General features: G+C 37.5%; 1 protein-coding gene across 8 annotated transcripts in view; it reads right to left on the bottom strand.

Moving 5' to 3' along the window:
• Positions 1-2,060: 2,060 nt before the first annotated feature.
• LOC306843532 (protein MTSS 2-like) overlaps positions 2,061-27,544 on the bottom strand; it is a 73,685-nt gene continuing 48,201 nt past the window's right edge. For 2 of the 8 annotated variants that reach the window (XM_079375056.1, XM_079375053.1), the window contains exons 4-15: positions 22,302-22,386; positions 21,187-21,278; positions 20,815-20,889; positions 19,060-19,217; positions 17,803-17,910; positions 17,591-17,688; positions 15,537-15,756; positions 13,529-13,603; positions 13,096-13,245; positions 12,496-12,672; positions 11,251-11,416; positions 2,061-9,444 (exon numbers count right to left, since the gene is read on the bottom strand). In XM_079375056.1, the coding sequence (XP_079231182.1) occupies positions 8,666-9,444; positions 11,251-11,416; positions 12,496-12,672; positions 13,096-13,245; positions 13,529-13,603; positions 15,537-15,756; positions 17,591-17,688; positions 17,803-17,910; positions 19,060-19,217; positions 20,815-20,889; positions 21,187-21,278; positions 22,302-22,386 (2,183 nt within the window). In that variant the 3' untranslated portion in view covers positions 2,061-8,665. The remainder of the gene's footprint in view (positions 9,445-11,250; positions 11,417-12,495; positions 12,673-13,095; positions 13,246-13,528; positions 13,604-15,536; positions 15,757-17,590; positions 17,689-17,802; positions 17,911-19,059; positions 19,218-20,814; positions 20,890-21,186; positions 21,279-22,301; positions 22,387-27,544) is intronic. The other 6 variants (XM_079375058.1, XM_079375054.1, XM_079375059.1 and 3 more) reach the window with 3 other exon arrangements.

Here is a 27,544-nt window from a genome sequence, read left to right on the forward strand (position 1 = left end):
TTTTAATGTTGATATAGCCTAACTATAGAAAGTGTAGCTCCCATGAGAATTAATGTGTAGATGAGATAATGTGGATACTGAAATTAAGCATTATTTATTTATGCAGATATATATGAACGAAATTGAATGAAATCATTAAATCATGTAAATCATTAAATTAAAACACTTTTTTTTCAGTAATGGGAGCTATACAGTTTACCCTTGCTTAATGTGATTTCCCTAGCTGTACAAAAATTATGTCTTGCAGTATCCATGTTCAAGGCCAGTGGGAACAATATAAGAATATGTCAGCATATGTGGCTGCAGATCTAGCTGGCCAAGCCAGTATTCTTTCAAACTCTTTAAAGTCGCAAGGAACGTCCCTTACAATGTCCAATTTCCCGAAACAGTCATTTTCTTGGTCTTGTGACAATACAATTTATTTATTCACTTAGCATTTATTTATTCACTTAGCATTTAAGTCAGGAACCTGCAATTATTTAAGTGAATGAAATCCTTGATTAAAATGTATTGAAATCTCCTATATGGGAATTTTGATTTTAAAATACCACAACATTGAAACAGCTATAAATAAAGCAATCCTTGATAAATTAAAAGAGAAATATTTTTTATAAATGTGTGGAAAATATAAAATATGTTGCAACTCAATACCTAGATTCAATAGATTTAGAGCAAAGCCAATAGTTTCAAAATCACGTTCTTCCTCTCCTTTCCTTCCTAACCGTTCTGGATTGTGTAGGTGGAACAGAGGCGTGAGGAATCCCCCCTTGAGTCCTGTGCCAGCTCTCTGTGTTTCCTTGATAAGTGGTGGGATAATAAGGCACCGAGTGGACACGAATTTCATTTCACATTTTATTGAACACATCCACACATGTGGGAGAAGGGTGGAAGATGATAAATTTATTACGGGAAATAAGAGCAGTCAGGGGGTGTGAGGGGCAGATTAGTGGCTCCTCTTGTCATGGTGAGTGAACTCGTACCTTTCAAAAGCTCTCAGTTATCTGAGGTGAGGGGGTCAAGCGTGGAAGGGCCCCTCTCATGTGATCCACATCACCAGGTTTGCTATGAAGCATTCTTCAAATGAAGGAGATTTCAGTAATTCCAATAGGAAAGTTGGGTGACAGCAGTGCTGGGCAGTAACTAACTAAAATATTGGCAAGACTTAATGCCAACTAAGCTATTTTTTTAAAGGAGTAAACTAGCAGTAGCATAATCAGTCTTAGCTGAGGAAATAAGTAAACATCCTCGGATCCTCGCTCTTTCTCTCTCTCTGCATTGGAAAGTCTGATTCATTCTAACTTGTTCGTTCGGATGGTTCATGTAAATGAGCAGATTAAAACACCATTCACCAATTTGAGTCCCTGTGTGTACTGGTTTATGTAAGTCGGGGTGCTTTTTTCTTTTGAATTTAGTGTAAACATAGTGCAAACATTTGATTAGGTGTCATCCAAATCAAATGTTCATTTATTTTAAACTCCTCGTTGTTGTTTGTGCCAGTTCTCTGTGTGTTAGTGTGGGTTTCCTCTGGTTGCCCCGACAATCCAAAGACATGAGACACTAAATTGCTTGTAGGTGTGAGCGAGAATGTGTATCTGTGTGTTGGGATGAACTGCCCATGCATCTAGGGCAGAGATGCCCAAACCAAACCATTAGGCAAAGTTGGCATGATGACCTTTGATTTGGTCCACCATGCAATATGACTTGGGGAAAAAACATGCCATTGAAGCATGTCTTCATTTCTGTTTTGTTTTAACTTTAATTTTGCATTGAAATGTAGAGAATATAAATTCATGTGTTTGTTTTATTATTTTTTTTATTAATTTATTTATATAATATAGTTGAATATAATACAACATTTAATTTCGGCCTACAGCCCTCGATTCCATGTGACTTTTGGTCCTTCGTAGTGAAATGTTTGGCCACCCCCTGTTCAACTTCAAGTTATCTGGTCTTTAATAATGTTTACAAAACATTAGCACAAAAACATAATTTAATGGAATGTTTTTCCTGAAACATAGTTGGATGTTCATCATAGGTTTTTTTTTTTTTTTTTTAATACTTGTTTCAGAACATTCAAGCATAACATTATTATAATGTTTGCAAAATGAGAATATTCAGAAATAATGTATTTACAACTTAATGGCAAAGGTAGCAAAATGTTCTTAGAATGTTTTTGTTAGTTGGGACCATACATATGACAAGTCTTTTGGAGAACGGATGGATAGTGACTGTAGTTGATGACCTACTTCACATTATGATTTGGGTATTGTTAGACACGTTCTAGTTCCTCCAACACAGGGCACAGTTTACTCAAATGGGAAACCAAGATCATGTTACTCGCCTACAGAGTTCAGTAGACTGCCAAATAGCATCCAGTGTGGGTATGCTTCTGTGAATATGCCATTAGTGGGATGGTAAACTGTATGAGCACATAGTCTTTTCTCGTTCTACACTCTCTAATCCCTTTATTGTCCCATTGCATATCATTGTTAAGGTTTCTTCAATTAATCGTGGCCTACTTATTTTTAATTAAAGTTGCATTCGTGTGGTTTAAGAACCCACCAGAGAGATGACGAGCTCAGAAGACGTTCTAATTAAGTTGCGGAAGTGTTTTATATAGATGAAGCGACTTGACTATCACTGAAGATACACACTTGAGCTCTGAGCAGTCTAGTGTGCAGCTGGGACCGTCTAATACACCTTCAGGGGCTTTCTCAGCAAATAACACTGGAGGCTGAATTGCTAATCTCGGTCTTTCTCTCCACTGTTGAAAGTCGTTGTAAAGCTGATGAGCGCAAAATTGGTGCTTAGAGATTGATTTGTGATTTTAATTACAGGGTTTTGGTAGTTATTTATTTTCGGCGTGAAAGACGAGATTTATTTGTGTTTCAACTTCACATTCTAAACAGCTTGAAAACTTAGAACAAACTTTCTCTATCTGGATGTTGAATTGCAGTCACAGATTTAGCCAAAAACACATCGGCGCCCCCTGGCGTCAAAAATAAAATGTGCACACTCTAAATGGAATTGTTCGTAAGATTTGATCTTTCCTTGCTGTGCACCTTCAGTCAAGCCTCTTGCACTTTCAACTGAACTTCAATCACCCCTTTTCTGTTTTGCATTTTCTGTGCATGAAGTAAGTTATATATAGCGTTTAAACCTTGAATTTTATGCATAATAACTCAAGCTTGTTTTTATGCCGCTCTGGACAACAAATAATCTTTTAATAGCCTACATCTAATCAATACGACAGGACCTGCTGTTATTAGTAATAGTTCATTTCAGCTACATAGCCTATATAAGAAAAAGATCTCATGCTTTGGTAAATTATAATCGGTGAAATTAAAAGTAGTAGAAATAATGACAAGTCGTCGATTTTCTTTTGTCATATTTGTGATTTTTGTCATAGTTATGACTTTAAGTTTGATCTCATCATTTCACCTTTTTGCTACATTTTCAACTTATCTTAATTATGACTTCCCCTCAAAGCATAATGAATAATAAATATTGGTAATAAATAGGTATAATGAATATTCTTCACCTCACACACAGTTTAAGTACAACTTTTATTAATACTGGAATCATCACAGTGTGTTTTGTTACATTAGCTGTGACTAAACTTAACAAAAATTAGAAGGATAAATATTACCAAAAAGGAAACGATGTTATCAGCAACAGTGGCAAATTAGCCTTAGGAAAAAACAGCACAATAAATTAAAGCAGAAGAGTAAAGAGAGAAAAGAAGAAAGACAGAGACAACAGCACCTGTAGCGTTACTCAGTTTCAGTCAGAGGAGGAAAGAGGAGGGCATGGGGTGGAACAAGAAAAAAAACAAACAACAGCATATCTTTTACACGAGAATGAAATTAAGAAACATAATCAAGTACACCGGTTAAGTTTTGAGCTGTAGAATCTGCTGTTTGGGCTCTGTTGTGCTGCATGTACGTGATGCTCCTTGTATGCGAGCAGCTAAGATAAGAAAAGGCTCGCAACTCAGACTAAGACGGCTCTGTTTCCATGACACCCGGTTGCCAAGCCCTCCCTACACGAGCACGCTGTAGAGACGCCAGAAAAATCGCGGTGTGTCGTGGCTGAACCGAGCGTGGGAGACGGGTGTCTTTCAGGGCATCTTCGAGGAACAGCGCGTGAGAGGCTGAGGAAGAAGGAGACTTCACGTGTTCCGGCCCAAATGAGCGTTTCATCTCTCTGTCACACGCACCACATGATCATTTGTTGTCTGTAGCCATTTTAGAGAAGTGAAACACAATGACAAGGGAAAAGGAATGACAGAGGAAAGACTAGAGTGCAGCTGGCGTGAGTGAATATCAAAAAGGCATAAAGTTGCATAAGGCTAACATTATACTCATTGATTGTGCGCTAACACTATAGGATTTGGTCAATTATTACTTAATGTAAATATAAAGGATAGCCAAATCACTTGTTTTTTGGCATTCGTTTGGCTCACCAAAAAATGTCATGGCGACACTGAAGACACTTTGTTTTTTTTTAATTATTATCCAAAAAATGTACAATGTGCTACTTACTAATGTTTCTCCAGGCAAATCCCCTCAAATGACAGAGATTATCTATAAGGGACGCAGCATTTAAAGGTTTTAATTATTTATTTTTAGGGGAGAGTGGGAGATGTTCAAAATAGTTTAATATAGAATATTACTAATCAAAATATTGCCCTCAGAAATCACATTTACACATCATCAAAGCACATATATTTCTAAACCACTTCTTCCCTGATAATTCGTAATACCCCGGTCTCATGAAAATGCGTATAAATCAAATTAAAGCGAAAATTGGGGGTACTGATACGTAAAAATGGACTTTGGCGTACATATGATACGAACGTGTTTGGCGTGCATATAATACATATGATACGCATCTATCCCACAACCCTTCCTATCCCCATCGCGTAGCATATACACGCCAATGTCCATTTTTGCGTATCAATACCACTAGTATTAATTTTTATTTGGTGTACTATTTATACGCACATTCATGAGATCGGGTAGCGTAATATAACTAGGGGTGCTCCAGGACCAAACCAACCCGATCTCATGTAAAAGCATAACTATTTTACGAGGTGGTGATTTTGTATGAATTTGTACAGTGCGATTTTTAGAAAAACATACCATGAAGGTCCACCCCTAACCTCAACCCTCAACCAAACCATGAAGATATAATAGCCTACTAAACCGTGCAAATGTAGCCTTTGTATGAATTCACCAACACGTCAAATAGTTACGAATTGGCATGAGAATTTGTTAGACACATTTTGACTCCTGAGCTTTGCAAACTTCAAGTGTAAGATAACAAGCCAATGAAATCACATTTTCACAGATAAATTGTGATGGCTGTCTTATAGTGAGCATATCATGATGTTCAGCAGGAGATAAATGAGCATGACGTGAGTAATGTTAAACACTTCAAAACAAAGAGAAAATGTGCGTATAATCACCTGAGAACCAAAAGAGTCTATCTGCTGTGTGTGAGTATTGAGACGCTGAAGGCTAAGCTCATAAGTGACAGTGGTAGTTTTTCCATCCCCCAGTTTCCTCCAGAGGGGCCTTTAACTGTCATCTTGCTTCATGACCTCGGGAGCAGAAACCCACAGAGACTGACGTTACAATAAAGAGACAACAGTAAGCCTGCAATCAGGCTTTTTCCCGCTTCGCTTCCTACCTGCTTCTTTCACCAATTATTCTCCACTGTCTTTCTCACTCTTGCTCATTCCATTGTTCTTTCTCTTTCACTTCTCATCAACACTCCATCTTCCTTCCTGTCGTATCCTTCTGCCTTTACATGTCTGTGTATGTAATGCTATGAATGGAACTTCTGAGAACTTTATCCTTGTCATGTTAATAACCTACATAAAGCAGGCCATGAAGCTTCACATGAAATGTGTGGATATGTAACAGTTAGATATGATTTTTTTCCCATCTTTGTTCAGCAAACTTTACTATATTAGTGCTCAATTCACTTGTCAACTGATTCCTCACCCACCCCGTGACCCCCATTGTAAGATTAACATTGTAACATTTGTGTGGGACATTTATTTTTAGTGAAGCTACAGTACTTGTACTGTTCGCATTCTTATACGGTATGTATATATATATATATATATATATATGAATATATACAAAGTTCTGACCTGCTGATCGGCTGGCAGTGTGGGCTTTGAATTGCCGTAGCCTTGTTCTTTCATTCCAGCCTGTTCTCAATATGGCCTCGGTGTTCCAGAACGGCACTATTTTCAGCGAGAGATCGGCACAGTCGTGCATACTGTCACAAAGCAGACATACTTTTTCCTTTTGAACACGCTACAGGCATTCCTAAAACAGAGTGCTCTATGCAAAATAAATAATTCAAAAAACGAGCAAGTGTCTGGCGCAGCAGCACTATTTATGACTGCAGGGGTTACAGGGAGTTTTGGGAGAACAGAAAGTCACTCACAAACAGACACTACATGACTAAAACTATGTTTTGACCTCCTACATATCACTTCCACATCCAGTATCATCACAGAGCATTGTTTTTCTTCACGTCGGGTGAACCGGGGTAACCAGCGACCTTTCGTGTCATAGGTATTTACTCCTATATCATCTAAAACAGGCAGTGGAATGCTTTTATCATAAACAACTGGATGAGTTTTCTTCCCAGAGTTCATTCTCTCCACCTCCTTTATTCATCCCTTCTTCCCTCTGCAGATCCAAAGTTCATTCCTATGTCCCAAAAAATGGCAGCCAGGTATGTGCCTTCATCTTAGCTCGTTCTCTCCACCCCTCCTAAAGATGTATCAAGGGACTGTGGTTTGAGTCTTGACAAGTAAAAGAGCATTTCCTGCTAAACTTATTTTAGAAGCTCAAATTGGAAATTAAATATAATGCGTCAACCGATTCCCTTTCAAGATCATTGGTCACACTCTACAATAAGATTCAACTGGTTAACAGTTAATACAATAGGTATCACTAAGTGTACATGGACAATGAACAACACTTTTTTAAAAAACATTTATTTATCTAGTTAATGGTAATTTATAAATATATACCGTTCAAAGGTTGGGAGCGGTAAGATTTTTAATGTCTTTCAAAGAAGTCAAATAAAAAAATGCAGCAAAAAGAGAAATACTGTGAAATATTACAATTAAAAATAAATTATATTTTTAATTTACTAACAATTCCTGTCATGGCAAAGCATTTTTTTTCTCAGGGCTGAAATTATATTTAGTTTTGCTTCTTTTGTGGAAACCATGATCCATTTTATTTATTTATTTTTGCGAATAGAAAGTTCAAACGAAAAGTATTTATTTGAAACAGAAATATTGTGTTACATCATAAATGTCTTTACTGTTACTTTTGATCAAAACATACTTGCTGAATAAATGTATTAATATTTTATTGGTGGTAACCCTTTGAATGGCAGTGTACTATTGTTTGTTCATAATACATTAGCCGATGCTAATTTACACCACTTGAAATATAAAAAATTCACAAGAATAAGTAGAAATGAACATTAATCTAGATTAATAAATTCAGTTTGTTAGTTTGTGATACCTAATACATTAATTAATGCTGTTAACAAATTGATCCTACTGCAAAGTGTTGCCAAATCATTCTTCTTACATCCATCTCTGCTTCACATCCCAACTCTCTCTCTTTTTTCCTATATCATAACATTGCTACATGCATTCGTCTCCCTATGTACCAGGGCACATGACCGCGGTGTCTCACAGCATTCACCACACACAGTGTGGCCACAGTGACAACTAGTGGTCAAAACTAGGCCTTAAAAGTGCTCTGCATCCTTTCTGTTTCACGTTTTCTTTTTAAATAAGCCATAATTAGACTCAACAAGAAGTCTTCGAAATCATCCGCTTCCCCGAAGACACCTGAACATCAAAAACGCACAACTTTATTAAAAACTGATCTTCAAAACCTTCCCCCATCAAAGGAAAAAAAAGGAAAAAGCATTATTGCTCCACATTATCAAGGCGGTTTTTCACCCTAAATCTACAAAAATCCACATACCTGACATGAATGTTTCCTACTCTTAGGAGCTAGGAGGCGATTAACTGCTTGTAAATAAAACAAACAAGACAACGGAAGTGTACAAACAAAAGATAAATCCTGTCTCTCTACGCAACCACGAGCTGACCTGCAGCAGAGCCCTGCTCACCTCCAGACTGCAGACCAACACACAACAGCTATACCACAAGACTTTCAGGATGTGATGTTAATTTTACTGGAGGTGAGGGCGGGGTTAGAGAGAGCATTGTGGAGGGCAAGGATTTGCGATGAGCCCCTGCGTACTCCGTAAGCTTCTCCAGCACTGATTCCTGGGGTCCATAATTTGGGGAGGGCTGTTATTCTACAGGGACCATGCGGACATCCTGGTCTCTTGTTCTGTCAGTAGTTAATTGTCTCACTAAAGTTCAACTATCCCGCGGTGATGGGCGTGTTAATAAGACAAACATGCGTTCGGACACGCTAAGAGTTATAGTGGCCTGAGCCTGCTGTTACATATCATTTACTTTTTTTCATTACTGTTATTCATTATTTTCTATAATGATTTTAAACATTTAATTTTTTAAACCTCTTGGTTTTTTTTTTTTCTGGGTTACTTCGCTCATATTCTCCCATCTCTCCAGGAGGCATCACAAAATCCGGGGCGCTGAGCGATCGTTGGAGACGGTTTTGCGCAGTCGCACCCCTCGACGAATAGACCTCAGCATGTCCTCACCCTCCTGGGGCACTTCGGTATCAGGTTGGGACTCGGGGCCTGGTGGGGGCTGGTTTGGAAGCGAGGGGTAAGGGAACTGGCCCTCACCTAAGGCGTGAGCACTGGCCACCAGCTCCCCGATCTTCTCCACCAAACTGTGTCGATTGGCAGCCAGCAGGTGATCTTCTTCGCCTGGTTGGATGTAGACGCTCATTTCTAAGCCGCCTACGCCCCCTGATCCCCAGGCTGTGTTAGGCAGGCTCAGCCGCTTCGGAGAGGCCTTCACGTACTCCAGCGCACCCGGGGAGGCATCATCCGGCACATAAAAAACACATTCTTCACTGCCCACACGGGCGGGAGGGCCTGTGTACCCACTGGGTGAGTCAGGCACAGTGGGGGTCTTGACTGGCACGATGGGTGGGCGTATAGGAATAGGGCCAGCGTTGGAGAGGGTGCGCCTCACCCCAGGCTTCGTAGATGGTGTTCGGCGAATAGTGGCCGTACCGGGAATACCGCCCCCTCCGCCAGGTGGTCCGCCCAGAGCACCCACTCCACTAGGCAGACCTGCTGTGCTGGCGGGACGCTTAGTCTGTATCATGCGCCTGTAGTTCTGGGCGATATTACTGTGACGGGGAATTGTGGAGGATTTATCAAATTCAGCCTGACTGTCGGCCTCAGTGTCTCCGTTCACTGAGTAACCATCATAATCGGAGCCTGACAAAAAAAATCCCACTTGTAACTTGTCAAGTCTTATAACGAGTTTTAAAGGCATATAATAATGAATAAAAATCTGTGATAGTTCACTCAAAAAAAAAATATTCTGTCATTAATTACTCACCCTCATGTCATCCAAGAGCTTTCTGACCTTCCATAGACAGCAATGCAACTACCACGTTCAAGGACACTGATAAAAAGTACTCTTCAAAACATCGATGAAAAGTAGCTTCATAACATTACAGTTGAACCACTGATGTCACATGGACTATTTTAACGATTTCCTTACTACCTTTCTGGGCCTTGAATGTGGTAGTTGTGTTGCTGTCTATGCAGGGTAAGAAAGCTCTTGGATTTCAACAAAAATATCAAAAATATCTTAATTTGTGTTGAAGATGAACGAAGGTCTTACGGGTTTGGAACAACATGAGGGTGAGTATTTGATGACAGAATTTTTGGGTGAACTAACCCTTTAAGGCCCATTCACACCAAGGCTGATAGCGATAACAATACAGTGGGGGAAAGAAAAAATATTTGATCCCCTGCTGATTTTATATGTTTGCCCACTGACAAGGAAATTATCAGTCTATAATTTTAATGGTAGGTTTATTTGAACAGTGAGAGACAGAATAGCAACAACAACAAAAAAAATCCAGAAAAACACATTTAACAAAAGTTATAAATTGATTTGCATTTTAATGAGTGAAATAAGTATTTGATCCCCTATCAATCAGCAAGATTGGCTCCCAGGTGTCTTTTATACAGGTAAGGAGATGAGATTAGGAGCACTTAGGACAATGATCTCAAGGCAGCTGGGACCATAGTTGCCAAGAAAACAATAGGTAACACACTACGCTGTGAAGGACTGAAATTCTGCAGCACCTGCAAGGTCCCCCTGCTCAAGAAAGCATATGTACAGGCCCGTCTGAAGTTTGCCAATGATTCAGAGGAGAACTGGGTGAAAGTGTTGTGGTCAGATGAGACCAAAATCCAGCTCTTTGGCATCAACTCGCCGTGTTTGGAGGAGGAGGAATGCTGCCTATGACCCCAAGAACACCATCCCCACCGTCAAACATGGAGGTGGAAACATTATGCTTTGGAGGTGTTTTTCTGATAAGGGGACAGGACAACTGCACCACATCAAAGGGACGATGGACGGGGCCATATACCTTCAGGACCAGGGCATTGAAGCATGCAAACCTGGTGGCCAACTACAAGAACCGTCTGACCTCTGTGATTGCCAACAAGGGTTTTGCCACCAAGTACTAAGTCATGTTTTGCGAAGAGGTCAAATACTTATTTGACTCATTAAAATGCAAATCAATTTATAACTTTTTTAAATGCGATTTTCTGGATTTTTTTGTTGTTATTCTGTCTCTCGTATTTAAATAAACCTACCATTAAAATTATAGACTGATAATTTCAAATGTTCAAAATCAGCAGGGGATCAAATAATTTTTCCCTACTGTAACTGCAAAGTTTTAAAAAATCTTTCTGATAATAAGAGAATAGGGAAGTCCACACCACATCTATAACGATAATGATACAGTGGAACGATACTGATAAAATCACTTTAAGAATTATTTTTTTTTTCTAGCTGTTGAATGATAAGAAAAATTGACAGCCAATCAGAATTCAACTGATTTTGAAGAGCTTGAGCATTTAGAGTGACAGACGACAACTGCAGTTTGCGCTTGTAATAAACATTCTTGGTGTGGACGCTAATATAGTTAGCATTATAGTTATCATTCTTGGTGTGAACAGGCCTTTGCAAAGAACGTGTGCTTATTTTTGACTGTGCATTACCCTGTGAGGGGATGGTATCTTCAGAGCAGGATGGGGTGGTTGTCTGAGTGCTGTATCCACTAGAGTACTGAAGAGAGTCTCGGCTGCTTTTCTGCTGCTCCATGCTGAGGCCTCGTGTCAGGACCATAGCTAGATCACTAGCAGCTGGGGAAACCTCCTCACCATGCTGCACCATGACACAATACATACATACAGTTACATCAAGTACAGACTCAATGTGTGCATATGTAAACCTAGACTTTGAATCTTAAATACTGAAAATTTTATGAATAAAACTGGCAAATAATTATAAAAATAAATACCATATCCAATCAATTATGTAAAAATATTATTAAAGTATATTTATTTATGATACATAAACTGCTAACTGTGAGTCAAGGAGTCAGGCATTTTTATCCAAAAATTCTTAGAATGCACGTCAATACATCAGTTAAGATGCGGTGGAAATGAAAAAAGAAAAATGACTTGTTCTGTGATTAATGTATATCCAATGTTGGACACTTTCAACTAAACAAGTTAGTGAGAGTGTGCATTTTAAGAGTATTTTCTTAAATCCATTATTATAGTGTTTTGACTTCAAGGCCCCCCGTTGTCAAAGATAATGTTTCAAGGCCCACCAAGATACAGTATTTATGGGACTTCAGCTGTATTGACATAGCTGCTCATTTTCAAACATTTTTATTTTAAAGAAAATAGTAGTGGCAATGTATTAAAATAATTAAACAATTAAATAATTCCAGAAGTCTTATTCAGGGCTTACACTTTATTCCATTACACGTATATGACTTTTCTAGTTCTAGTTGACTTTTCTAGTTGTTTGTGATTGCAGAGATTTTATGTAGAAATAGTCATTCCTACCTAAAAAATAATTTAGAGCTTGACACATCTTACATTATAAAAAATTCCTTCTGAAATAACTTTAAGAATTGATTAGTTTTCAAAGCTTGTCCAAGTATAGAAATCCGGTTTTACAAGACCACGAGAACTCTTGCTTAAAAATGCAAGTTGATAAGGAAAACAAGTAAAGTTTTAGATGTTTTAGCTTATTTTTAAGTTTATTTTTTGTTATTTTAAATATTTTTAAGCCAACTTGTGGTCCACAGATGCTCCAGGTGGAGAGCCATTGCATTATTAAGTACTCAAGACCACAGCAGCCCATATTTAAAGAAACCAGCCTTAAGCAAAGAGGTACATTTTGTCTTCGCCACACCAAATTATGAATGTTTCATATATGTTGAAATTTACCTTGGCAGCTATAGTGGCCGGGTTCATCCTTGGCCTCTGGGGGTCTTCTGAATGCATCCCAGAATACCCTTGTGACTGAGGAGAGGTGTCTGCCTCCCTCAGCCTATCCAGAGGCTCCTTCCTCCTCTGAAGTGTGCTGGCCAGCGGCTGCTCACTGGAACCTACCTTGGACCAGTCCTGAGGAAGCAGACGCGGTTAATTAAGGTCAGTGTATAGCAACAAATGCAACGGTCTCAGGGGCGAGAGAGAAGACTAGCCCACGATCCAGCAGTTTGAGTGTCCTTTCAACAGATACGGTCTTATGTGTTTTAGAAAAAGCCCAATCTCTGTGTTTGCTTTACTGTTTGAGTTGAACAAACGGATAGGGTACCTTCCGTGGTCTGCTCGGTTTAGCAAATCTCACAGCCAGAGATTTGAAACCAGGATCAAACAGCCAACAAAAAAGGTGCGTGTTAAAAAGCAAAATGAAGTAATGAATGACATTAAGCAGAATGAACTCAAAACAAAAACACTGCCAGTAAGTGTTATTCAGGTGCCACATATTCAACACACAAACAGAAGAGGAAATGAACAAAACTGCATTTGCCAATGGAGACAAACCTTCCAGCAAGGAACCTTGAATGTGGGAGAGGGTGTGTTGGATCCAGGAGAGCGGTTATAGGGTGGGGAGGCTGGAAGTATGACAGAGAAAGGCCTGATGGAGCCAGTGTGAGAGAGAGCAGGGCGGAAGGTAGCGAAGGACGAGCCAAACTGCGGAATGGAGAGATAAGATCGAGGCCGTCAGAGTAACAAGAGACCCCCTTCCCTTTACTCGTGGGCATGGGAGTGTGTGTGTGGCTTTGCAGATACATGCTGAGACTGGCAGGAAAGATCAGATCTGATGACAGCACAAAGACGAAACCGGCAAGAGAGACAGAGCAGACCCTAACCTGCCAATCAGCAGCACAACCCTCACGGGTCCCACAGACAATCCAAAACATCACTGACAGTTTCAGCACACGTATGTCTTATGGACAGAGTACATGATACTTACTGTGGTTGGAGAGCTACACTCACTAACTGACTGGCAGGTCTCTGATGCTTCTGAGGACGCTGAACTTGACGACTTCTGAAAGAGAAACCATAAGAGATGGGATGTCAGCAGGGAAACATTTAGAGGGTCTCTGTTTTAATTCTTTGGATAGTTTATGGTACGTCTTGCAATCAATGGACTCTTTGTTAACAAAAAACAACAACAACACACTTTTTAAAGAAAGGACTTCAAGGTCCTTCAGCTTGTAAAATTTAGTGCTGGCAAGTAAATGACCATCAGACAGAAGGCTCAGAGAAGAGTTTGGGGTCACTAATAGAAATTGATTGATTGATTAATTACAATTCAAATTGTATCAATATCAATATCATTTTCATGATATTACAGTTTTTACCGTATTTTAATCAAACACTGAAAATCTTCAAAAACATTTTAAAAAATTGAAACAATGTAACACACACAAAAAAAAAAAAACAAAGATTAAAGAGTTATATTATATTTGTATGCTATATTTGTTGTTGCTGTTCTTTTGTTGCCATCTGCTGGTTGTTTTCATTTCTACTATGTCATTTAAAGTTAAAGTTAAATGCTTTTTGGTTAGTGTTTAAATAAAAAACCTCTGTAACTAATTCAGCCCAAAATGCTTGACTTCATTCAATTTTGTTTTGTGTGTAATTCTGTCTTTGATCTTATTTTATTTTATTCACTTTATGTTTCAACATTTTCCATCAAGGTTACACTGACAGAATGCTCAGCATTCAAAATCAAAAGTGACAGTGATGATGCCATTTCCAACACATATAACTTAAAAGCCAAACTAAAAAGATTCAAAGGTTCATTCTTTCCTGTGCATACGTTACCATAAAAAAATAATAATAATTATATGCGTGTTTCTGAATTATTTATGCTAGTTTGACCCTCAATATGCTTATTCTTCATTGTGTGTCATGCTTCGGCCATATGTTTGGTATATTCACAGCCAGGCAAAATCCCCTTTTCTTTCCATGATGAGAGAGAGTAGCATGTGAGCTCTGAGACGAGTGCATTTCTCTTGCTTTACTCTAAAGAAAGTGCATAAGAAAGCGCTGCCTCTGTGTATATATTGTAAAGCCTATGTTCCATATACAATGCTTCAAAAGCACATTTCAAGCTCTACACTGCTTCCTGTCACAATTTTCCAGAGAATGTAAAAAATCTGCCTCACATTCTGACCATTGGTAAAAAAAAAATTGCTTGACATACAGTGGTTCATAGTCTTGTCCACAAGAGGTCCCTGTTATCAACAGTTTTCAAAACTGACAATAATAAAAATGCTTCCTGAGCACCAACTCACTTGAAGATTCTGCTGAAGCAGTAATATTGTGAAGTTTTCCCATCACAGGAATAAATTACATTTTAAAATATATTAAAATAGAAAACAGCTATTTTAAATTGCAATCATTGTTCACAATATTCCTGTTTTTACTGTATTTATGATTAAATAAATGCAGCCTTGCTGAGCATAAGAGATTTATTTCAAAAATATTACCAGCCCCAAACTTTTGAACAGTACTGTAAATAAATATCATATTTTACATCTATTACAACAATATTATAGCACTATTGTTTTACATGGGTTAGTTTGACTAACATATCAATTCACTCGTGAGAAAATCATAGACCTTAGGTTAGACACCATATTGAATTTAACACAGATAAAAAATAAATAAATAAAAATGTAATGATAGACTTACAGTCTTTACAATGGCATGCACTGTATAAATCTCCTTAATCAGTTTTTTTACGAGTTTCAGATCTTTGTTTTGTAATTTTTTTTTTTCTTCTCAGAAAGAAGTTTTGTCAGCTGAACAATCGCTATGTTGTTAAACAATAGTACAATTCAATGAACACAGTTCTTCTATCCCTCAGCCTTGTTTTCATTTCTGTCAAAAATTAAGGTCTCTACCTTCATGTTTCATGCAACATTTGTACAGTACAATTAAGCCAGCAGGAAATACTTTGAAATAAATACCTGGCTGGTTATATCGGAGGGCATGGGTGATGGGGGTTTGGAGTAGACATTGGCGTCCTGGGAGATGAAGCCGGAGTCGTGGGAGGAGACGCTGCTGAGGCGGTGTGCAGCGGTTGTTAGCGGTTGGGCCAGGCTGCGGTAGCGACAGGACGAACTGGGTGAGTGAGTCTGAGAGCCACCAGAGGATCGAGAGGCACTACTATGGGCGCTGTTTACACTGCTGCAGGGGCAAGGGAGAGTGCGACAGGGCAGAGGAGCAGGGTGCAAGGGTGGGGTACGGAGGGCAGGTTATATGGTGGTAAGTGTGAACCACACCCATGAGGTCAGAATGAGCAGGAGAGGGTTTTACAAGATGACAGGAACATGATTGACAGATGAAGTTAAGAAAACAATTACATGATAATTATTAACAAATATTTGAGGGGAAAAAAGAGATGGACAAACAAAGGTATCAAGCAGTGATGGGGTTGATGGGTAAGGATGGAGGTCAGGGTGGGGGGCAAAGGGAGAACATATGTAAGACAAAGTTTGACAGGTGTGACACAGGGGGCCTAGTATAGAGATTGAAGGTTGTGTTCAGTTGTGTCGGCCTTGCACAGCCAACACATTTGAATCAACCCCCATGACTCCATGCGAGGCGGCACAAACAAACACAAACAGGTACTAAATGACACTATTAAAAAAGAAGCCTTAATCGGCCCTGGAGCCAAAGCAAAACACTAATGGTCTACTCAAAAACTCTACAGGGACTGGTTATGTAAAAGTGATCTTGAAATGCTTTCAATTTCTTTAAGTAATTATTTCATATTCCAGGTTAAAAACAGCACCAGAATATTAGACAGGTTCTGTTGTTGAGGTTCTTAAATGGGTTTTAACCTGGAATATTCATTTAAGAGAGCAAAGCACTGAAGTTACTTTAATCAGACACACTAATTTCTAGTGAATTATAAAAGTAATAAACTCAAATTGAACAGGCTACTTTAGTGTAATTGTGTTAATTGTAATTGTAGCTAATTACTATGCTTCATCCTTGACTTCATCAAAAGGAATCAATGGATGAATAACATGAATCAATACATATTAAACAGTGCCTGTTAAAAGCAAGGCACTTGCAGGAATACAAAACATTTTCATGACCGCAGTGCTCTGTCTCTAATGCGTTGTTGGGGTTACATGTGATGTCAACATACAGTGAGATCGTGTAGCGCAGCAGCAGTAGCATCAGCAGCCCACTCTTTCTCAGTACACACACACACACACACACATACTTGCATTCAAAATAAACACACTCACAAAACATAACCTAGCTAAAAAAAAAAAAACTAAAAAAAAAAACCTAGGCTAGTAGCTAGTTTCCAGCTAGTCATTTAGTTTATGTGGGATGGTTGTTGGCATTAGTATTCCCTTTAAAAGCATAGTTTACCCAAAAATGTCTATTCTGTCATCATTTACTCACTCTCATGTCATTCAAAACCCATAAGATCTCTGTCCCTTTTAAAAGTCCATTCCACTAAAACTTTGACACTTCAAAAAGTTCATAAAGAGATTATCGCGCAAGCACATTTGAGCTTTCATAGAACATTTATGGTATACTCTATGTAGCCTATGTGCATTGATCAATGTTTATGTGTGAATAAAATCCTAGATTAAATCTGTTCATCATGTAAAGTGATTTTGTTGGATTAAAGTGTCTGATTTATATTGATTACTTTTATGATGAAAGCATTATAGTTTTGGTCGAATGGGCTTTCAATGGAGGGACGTTGTTTTGTGGGAGTGTTTTGAAGATGAACAAAAGACTTACAGGTTTAAAATAACATCTATTCGTCATCTATTACTGTCTTCAGTTTCATATTTGTCATTGTACTGTCTTTTTGCAACAAACAGCAATTTTCAAAGCAATTACAACAATGAAAAGCCAAGAAACATAGTACACACAGCACAAGGAACAAATCTATCCAGCAGAAAAAAAGGCTAATAGCCAGAAATAAAGATTTAATAAGTGTGCTAACATTGCTGGCAGCATAATGTCTTTATTTCCTTATCACTCTCACCTGCACATGCTGCTTTTCCTGGAGCCGGAGCTGCTGGGAGAAGAGGGGGGAGTCTGATAGGACCAAGAGTAATCAGAACCCTTAAGGTCTTTTATTACCTGAAAGAAAGGGAGTGAGAAAGTCTTAGTGTTAATAGTCTTAATATGGTTTGTTTATGTAAAGCAGTGCACAGTACATGCTACATGGTGACTGGTGTATATAAGCATGTGCACCTGCTCGCTGGCTGGGGGCAGTTTGTGGGGGTCTGAGGTTAACACGGTGAGGTCATCAATAATGGCCTGGAGATGAGTGATCTCTCCCAACATGGCAATCTCTCCATTCTAACATCACATAAGGACAGAACCACAAGTTTATAGAACAAAACTTAATTTAACATCACATAATGCCATTTAAACGACAGACAGTAACACATTCTAAGAGCTTTATGTATTTATATACCTATTTATTTTTTTGTTTGTTTATGTATTTATTGTGCTTAAATGAACTCTTAAGACAGGCTCTTCATTATCATAATCACATACAGTATAACAAAATTTTATTTTTGTTTTTCATTTCAGAACATAATTTCAGAACATAATTTTTTTTTTAAATGATTTAATGTTCAAATAAATTTTGTATATAAATCTAATACTAAAAGTAATAATTAGTAAGTAGTAATACATAGTAATTATTTTACAGAACAAACTTTTATCATTATTATTACTTTATTATAGGGAGCAATTCTCACTATTCACTAGTTACTTATTAGCATGCCTATTATTAACATATTGGCTGTTTATTAGTACTTATAAAGCACTTATTCTGCATGACCATATTCTACATCCCTAATCCTACCCAATACCTAAACTTACAACCTTACTAACTATTTATAAGCAGCAAATTTGGAGTTTATTGAGACAAAAGTCATTGTTAATAGCGAGAATTGGACCTTAAAATAAAGGGTGACCATAAGAAGAAATGTTTCTTGAGCATCAAATCAGGATATCATAAGGAATGTGTGACTGGAGTAATGGTTGTTTGAAAATTATTTGTATTAAATAAAATATATTAAATACAGTTATTTTAAATGTTAATAATATTTTACAATATTGTTGTTTTTTACTGTATTTTTGATCAGTAACGCAGCCTAGATGACACTTTATTTTACAGTGTTTTTTTATGTGTAACTGTACATTTAAGTACTGAGTAATATCAATTAACAACATACTTACTATAGATTAGAATTAGAGTTTGGTCTAGGGTTATGTAATTATGCATCATTTACTGTTACAACTATAATAAGTACATGTTACACATATACTGTAACAATGACACTGAAAAATAATGTTCTTTGAGAGACATTTTTCATAAAGATCTTACCAACCCCAAGCTTTTGAACAGCTAGGTACTCTAACACCTGTTGAGGCTTTTTTAAAACAGTGCTGCATTCGATATTAAAAACTGAGATTTGTAAATGAGTTGGGCTGTACCACTACAGGCTGCAGGAAGCTGGTGAAGGTACAAAAGCGTCCTCTCTCCTCCACTAAAGCACGCCGCACCGCCTGTTTCTCCGTCTCCTCCATCAGCAGGTACATGTCATTCACATCCTGCATTGCACTGTCCAGCTGTGGCTGAAGGTCCCCCCGGCCTAAAGGGGGCGAGAGAGAGCATAACAGAAAAGAAGGGGGAAAAGGAAGAGGGATGAAACAGTGAAGAATAGACAGAATGAAAAATGGCCAAAGGATCAGACAAAACAGCAGGTCGAATGGAAGAATGAGAAGAATGTAAAGGACAATCAAAAGAAAAAAAGTGAAAATAACAAAAGGAGGCAGAACACAAGAGAATACACACAGCATTAGATGAGAATCATTCTCTCGTTCAGCCTCCAACAATACAAACGTAATGTGAACACAGAACAAACTACTCCGACTAGCACCTACACAATAAATGGAGACGGACGCTTCTGAACTCTGCGGCTCTACTCTTAATGAAACACATGGAACCTCCCAGAGGAAGTTAAAAGGTTAACTCATGCAGACTAGATTGTTAGAGATGGTCGTGACCTTTGCTGAGGAAGCAAAGTCAGCTATCTGCAGTAGAACTGCTTCCAGGAACACAAGCAGAATGCATGCTGGGACGGCATCAGCAAAATCATGCACAAAGCAAACCCTCAGGTGTTATAATGGGAGAAAAGAGAAAGGCTGTGATCTTAAATCAGCTGTCAAGCCAAAATGCTAGGTGGGGGTTAAATCCGATGGCCAAAGAACTGTCTTTTTCGAGTTGAGGCCAGGTTAAAGGGCCATGCAGAGTGACAAGAGAGAAGAATCTAAGTGAGCCACAGCTTGGCCTGGAAAAAAACATACTTACCCTGCAGCTCTATAGAGAGAGAGTAGATGAAAGAGAGAGAGAACACAACAAGGGGGGAATCCAAGAGAGGGTAAGGAACAGAGAGAAAGAGATACAGAGAAAGAGAGGAGGGAGAGCACTGTGTTAGGGTTAGTATTAGGAAGCAATTCAGCTCGTTTCACGGCCAAATTGTTTCAGAAAAGCCAAACCACCACAGCAAATTGAACCAAAATCAAATAAAAAAATCAGCCAAAAATGTACGATTTAATGTGTAGTGGACCCAAAATAAAATAAAATACGTAATCTTACCAAACTGAATGGTCTTAGAAGAAATGAGATGCCTGACTAAACAACATAAATATGGAGCTTTCCCTTTAATACTGGAGTCTTCCTAGTAACACACAGGATTGTCATCCTATCTTCAAAAACTGAAATTATTGGCTGCTGCTTAGCAAATGAGGTGAGAGTTGCATTTCTGCGCTTCAGCCAGCAGAGGGGGTTGCTTACATTGCAGAGGATTGTTTGCCTCACATGAAAGGTCAGTAATTTAATCGAACACATTGTGCACTATACACAGTCTATGTGGCTTCAACACTTCCGAGTTTCCACTGTCCATCACCAACCAAAAGAGCCACTAAAATGCATTCAACACTGATGGCATATGAACAGCAGGTTGTTCTGAATGTCAAATAAAACAGCCAGTTTTGACCTTGGGGAAATGTCCTTGACTTATTCCCAACACATTTCTGCTTTGTAATAGGGCAGTGTTATGTAACATTGATCTATTACTTTCACTGATATTAAAACACTTGTATGCTAGTAGCCTATATGTGTTGTTTGTGATACAGTTGCTATGCTTAGCATGTCTTTGTAGTATTGTATAATAAAAGACGAGTTACCTTTCCTGGCTTTCTTCTGTAATTTTATGGTGTCTGAAGATTTCTTCTTTATTTCATGACGAGACCGTTTGTACTCTGTAAAAAAACGAAATGTGTGAAAATTTAGTATCACTTTATTTTACAGTAGGCTACTGCTCCGTGTTAAGGGTTAGTATCTGCGTAATAACTAGATACTAACCCTGAACCTGCCTTTAAACTTAACATTAACCCATGTAGTTATTTTATACTACCCAGCGCTTTCTTGGGTAAGTACGATGTAAGTACATTGTAAGTACATGTACTATAAAATAAAGTGTAACCGAACATTTGTATGCTGTCTACTTTGTAAGGACTGACATTAGTATGCATATGGACAAAAAGGTGCTTAGTCACCTTTGGCATGGTCCTTGTCCAGTTGATTGGCTGTCTTCTTCCAGTCTTCAATACGGTCCTGTAGCGGAGTGATCAGGCTCTCCATCAAAGCACTGAGAGCAATGAAGAGAGGATCATGTTCTCAACTGTTCACAGCTGAGTCAGAGGTTCTCATTCAATTAGAGGGCAATATGAACATTTACAAGGAAATGTCATCAACCCTGTGGGGGTTCAGACCACGAGAAATGAAGGCTTTGGTTTACAGTGTGGCTTAGAGTCTGAGGCATCCATTCATTAGACTGTCAGAGGGAATTGTCAGCAGATGCCCTTTAATGAAGTGTGAAAAGTGTGTGTATGTGTGTTCTCTTGTCTTGCTCGTGTCATCAGACTTTGAGAGCGAGTCTGCGATTATAGTGTGTTGTGATGTTCACATTTGTGCATAGGACAGAGCTCAGTGTCCTGCAATTCAGAACAAACAGATATATGTGCACCCACACATCAAAGGAGTGTGTTAATGGAAATAATTCTGATAAGGCTTGAAACACTCAACAAGACAAATCAAAACAAACAACAAAACAGTCTGGTCATTATCAAAAAATAAATAAATAAATAAATACACAAAACAAAACAGTCTGGTCATTATCAAAACAACAAAACAATCTGGTTATTATCAAAACAACAACAACAACAACAACAACAAAACAGGCTGGTCATTATCAAAACAACAAAACAAAAAGCATCAACAAAAATGTGGCCTGGTAATAAAAATAAATGTATAAGTTATAAAAACAAAACAACAAAGTTATAAAATAACAAATTTATAAAAACAAAACATTAAATATTGATTTATTTAAATACTAAGCTGATTATTGTTAGAGAAGCAAAAAACAAAAAACGTTTGACCACAGGACACCAAAAACAACCATTAGTGAAAGACAAACAATTCTGTTGTAGTCTCATATATGATTTCTGTATGAAATTCATAACGTTCTGTATGAAATTCATAATGTTTTCCCCTTTTTTGTGCTCATGTTCTTGTGATACATATGATCATATGCATGAATGTATTTGTGTTGCATATAGACTTCTAAACTATGACACACAGTAAGCAGATGACAGGAGAAGCGTTCTCGTACTTAGTAAAATGGCGTAGTTTAGCCTCAATGCTGCGATGCCTCATACACATGCGGGTCAGCGCTGATCCGATGTCTCTGGTGGCACCTACAGGAGACACAAGAGACAAAAAACTGTCAGAACATCACTGAAATTACACATAAGAAACTTATAGTTCAATGACCAAAACCAGCATGATAAAAACATTGGCTGCATTCCAGAATGTTATGAGCTTCACTTTAATCACTAGCGTTTTAAAGACCATCAAGTCTACAACTTCCAGTCATTCAAGTATTTGTTATTCATATTATGATCCGTAATTTATACTTGCTGCAGTCCAAATAAAGTGGTTTAATTTAAAAGACTCCCCAAAGTGTGTGAAACCTGTAGCCACAGTATAACTTAGGCTATTTTTAGTTGCAGGATGGAAAAAAAAAACATTTGGAAAATCTTGACCCCAGTGTTTATAAGAGGGAGTGTGCTTTCTTCCAAAGAAGGTGGCCTGGACAGCTATTATTTCCCTTAAGTGTTTACATGTCAAACTGAATTGTTAAACTGAGAAGTCGGAAAGTGTTGCCTGGAACTGCACTAGCTTTTTAATTTAACTGTACTATGACCTTCAATATAAGAAACAAATGATTATTTACAATTTAAAAACACTGTGTCTCTCATATGACTATGAAAATGTGAAAATTTGACTGGCAAACTACCTCAGTGTTTAAAAGAGCCATTGTATCAATAAACATTAAAGCCTATACTTCTCTATAACTGGAATGGCTGCAAGGAATGATTTACCCATCTCTTTTCGCCATTAGTACTTTCAGCTTATTCTCAGGTTGATGAAAGCCTACATTCCAGCAATACAATAAATCCTGGTCTGTGTTGATCTCAGATTTCCAGTAGATCTCAGATCTACAAACCAGGGAATGAGATTCAGCTAGATTAGAGCTGTTCAGTAATCTAGGCCTTACATGGTTAATCTAGGCCCATGTCTAAGAGGCACACACCCTAAATTTTCAAGCCTGACCCTCAAAATATAAGATTTTTAACACTGGCCTGAAGACAAAATTTGACCATGCATGGCTAGATGTTTCTCCAACAATTATATGAGGAGAGAAAAATACCTAAATGAGGCTTGAATTTAATTGTTCAGAACTGAGAATAGAGAATTATAAAATTAATGTGAATAGTTCAGATTGGAAACATTTGAGTTTTGACTTTCATTGCAAACAGGAACATAGTTTGAGACATTGTTGAGATCTTTTGAGACTCAAGAGTCTAAATTTCTATTCTACATTTCTGCTCCATTTAATCCAAATGCTGTCTATGAGAAACAACTAGGATTTAAAAGATCTCATTTGTCATTTTCTCTCCTAAAAAATAGCTTTGTTAGTAGCATAGTTACTTGCGTTAGCACTGAATGACTTGCACACAAACAAAAAGCACATACTGCATACACACAAATGAATTCTGAAATGAATTCATTTTGTCTAATTAGTATGCATACACATCACTCCCTGAGAGCAAATGAGGCAATCAAGCAATAGCATTAAAGCTAATGAACTTTTAAAGAATCAGACTAAAGAAAAAACCAAACACTATTCATTATCAAATATATATACAAACACATTTAAGAAAAACATTGCCATGCCTTTGACTCTTGTGTCTATTATCCATTGCCATTTTTCAATAACAGTAATGTGCTCACTAACACAGATTTTCTGCATGGCTGCTCTGAGCACAATGAGATAAACATGCATGCATGCCGACACACACACACACACATACTCTCAGAAGGGCACACATGCATACAAACAGAGTGTTTCTCCAGTGAGACTCCAGTAAGCCACAAGAGAAGCTCCATTCATAATTAACACATTCCTGCCTTATGCCTCCTGTTCTACCCAGCAACCATTCATTAATCCATCCCACAAACACACACGCAAAGTGAGATGATACAGTGTCTAATGTCAGAGTGCCACCGTGCTTTAAGAGAAAATTACAAAAGACTGGGAGTGAGAAAGTGTGAGAATGCAAAAGCAGCAAGTAAGGTGTGCTCCATACATTTTAATTGCTTCTAAAATGAGACATCCTTTATTTATTGTGTGTGTGTGTGTGTCTGCAGTAGTGACATGACATGTTTTTCTGTTTGTGGTTACCTTCCACTACAAAACACGCCCCCAAAAAAAATTCACCCTCACTTTTTTTCTAAATGCGTGTTATTGTCCTTACTGTGAGTGATTCATCCATGCATGTTTATTTATATACTTTTTTTATTTTTATATTTCCCTGTTTTTTAACCTTGTAATTATTAAACAAAATTGCATAACTCAGTCATCTGGTGAAGATGTCAGATTTCTCTCTGGTGATGCATATGTCAGACTTCTCCAATCATTTAGTCTACATAAACCCCACCCCTTTTCACAATCGTCTGCAAGCATGCATTCAGATCTGCCCTCATCCAGTCAACATCCAATGAATATAACCATCCATCCAATGACATATCCTAGTACATTTTTTTCTTTTTCATTAATCCATTTCACTTGAATGCAGAGGTGGGTAGTAACGAGTTACATTTACTTCGTTACATTTACTTGAGTAAATGTTTTGGGTAACTAATACTTTTAGAGTATATATAAAAATGGGTACTTTTACTCTTACTCAAGTACATTTTTAGTGAAAAAACTGTACTTTTACTTAGTTACTGTGGGCGACGCTCCTCTCGTTACTTTATCTTATTGCAATACGTAATAATAAAGTAAAAAATGCTTCAGTTTATTCCAAACGCGCCGTCTACTTTGCCCATTCGCGAATGATTCATTCTTTTGAGTCAATTCTGTTCGAAGGAACAAACCTGTTGGCAAAGCAGTGAATCGGTTTGTGAATCAGTTTGAATGATTCGTTCAGTGTCGTCTGAAGCGGTTCTCTCTCAGATAACAGAAAGTTTAAGAACATCAAGAGCGATGAAGACGTGGCTTTGGATCTACAGTCAGGTGAAAGCAAATCTGAAAAGGCTATGGTTTGCTAGATATGAAGATCTTTATTAGATGAACATTGCTGTCGGTTCCACAGGTATAGATTCGATTGCACTACACGATACCACTATGACATCACCAGTTAGTTATAAATGTACCTTATACATTAAATACAATCCAGAATTTATTCATTAAATAAGCTGTCACAGACTATGAAATGAACACCCGCCAAACCCGCGTTAGTTCCAGGAGGAATGCCTTTGCCTAGAGACAATTAATATTGATATTTTCACAATATTTACGCTTGCAGAAATAAAGGCCACATTTGTTTACATTTTGCGGAACAGACGGAAGAAGATCCATCATATGCATTTATTTCGTTATGTTCAGATGTTCTGTAGCGGTCATTTGAGGAGATTTCTCTTTTCTCCGTGTCAGAGGTTATATACATATATAAATAATACATAATTAATAATTCATTAATAACAATTAATATACTTTAAAATATAATTTAATTCAGTGATGCAAATCTGAATCTTTATCAGCTGTTACTCCAGTTTTCAGAGTCATATGATCCTTCAGCAATCATTCTAATATATTGATTTATTATCAGTGTTGTTGAAAAAAACAGCATATGCTGGTTAGGTATGTTTTGAAGCTGGGATGCTGGTTTATGCTGGTCATGTGCTGGTCTTAAGCTGGTCGGACCATTAAACCAGCTCAAACCAGCATCCCATGCTTCAAAACATACCTATACCAGCATATGCTGGTTTTTTCAACAGGGATTTGCAGTTTTTTTTGGAACATGTGACATTTTGTTAAGGATTTTTTTTTTTTATGAATAGAAGGTTAAAAGAACAGCATTGATAATAAATCAACATATTGGAATGATTTCTGAAGGATTATGTGACACTGAAGACTGGCGTAAAGGCTAATACAAATTAAGATTTGCATCACTGAAATAAATTACATTAAAAAAAAAATATTTTGAAAGGCAGTGTGTATGTATATGTGTATATATATATATATATACATATATATGTGTGTGTGTGTGTGTGTGTGTGTGTAAATTGTATCTAAATATCTATATAGCTAAATAAAAATAGACTATATTCAGTGTATGATCCAAAGTAACTAGTAACTAACTACTTGAGTAGTTTTTTTATCCGATACTTTTTTACTCTTACTCAAGTAACTATTCAGACTATTACTTTTACTTTTACTTGAGTAAATATTTCTACAAGTACTTTTACTTGAGTACAGTTTTTGGCTACTCTACCCACCTCTGCTTGAATGTACATCAAAATATGGAAGACATGATCTGTCGCTACTTCTGTTTCATCGCAATTTTAATGTAAAAGAAGATAGCTAACATATGGCTAATGTTCTCCGTGTGCGTACTCAGTTCTCCCACTGTCTGTCGCAAACCATTTCTGAGAAAATATCAGATTGAAATGTCTCTGATGGCCACTTGAGAATGTCCGGCTCAACGTGTGCTCTGAAGCAGTGTACTGTTGTTACTGCAGTAATCTGTACAGAGTGGCAGTATTCACAGAGTGCTGTCGCATCCATCTGTTACAGCAGTCTGTGTTTACTGTTGGCCCTATCGCCAAGACCCGCACTGCCACACCAGCCCCCACATATTGATTTTTCTCATGACATTTAGTCACCACAATGTGAAAATGACCATTCTGAGAAAAGATGAATGGAAAGAAAGAACACAAGTTGACCAACATGTGGAATGATGTACAAAAAGTGAATAAATTCACCAACTTCCTCATAAATGAATGTATTTGTCTAATCAATTTCTTAGTGCCAAAAAAAAGTCTAAGACAATGTCAATCCAATGAATATATCAAATTAATTCAAGTTGAATGTCCCATATCTAGGAATGAATAACATATGGGGGCCATTTGTTACAAAAATATTATCATTATCTATTTATTAGTTTTTTTGTTTGTTTTTTTTACTAAATTACAACTATAATAGTATTATATATAATTTTTTAATTTATTAGTATCTGTTGATGCACATTACCATTTGCATCAAAAAGTTCAGGTCCAGTACAATTTTTATCGATTGGCTAATTGATTGATTGATTGATTTTTTTTCTAAAATTTAAAATAAATGCTTTTCAATTTATTTACTGTCAATCCATAAAAGAATCCTAAAAAAAGAGAATCTAGGATCTAGAATCAACAAAAAAAAAATTAGGCAGCACAACAGTTTTAACATTAATAATAACTTTTTGATCCCAAACAGTATATTGCTCCAGTATTGTATATTTAAGT

This window comes from Barbus barbus (genome assembly GCF_936440315.1).
Source record: "Barbus barbus genome assembly, chromosome: 2".
Classification (NCBI taxonomy): domain Eukaryota; kingdom Metazoa; phylum Chordata; class Actinopteri; order Cypriniformes; family Cyprinidae; genus Barbus; species Barbus barbus.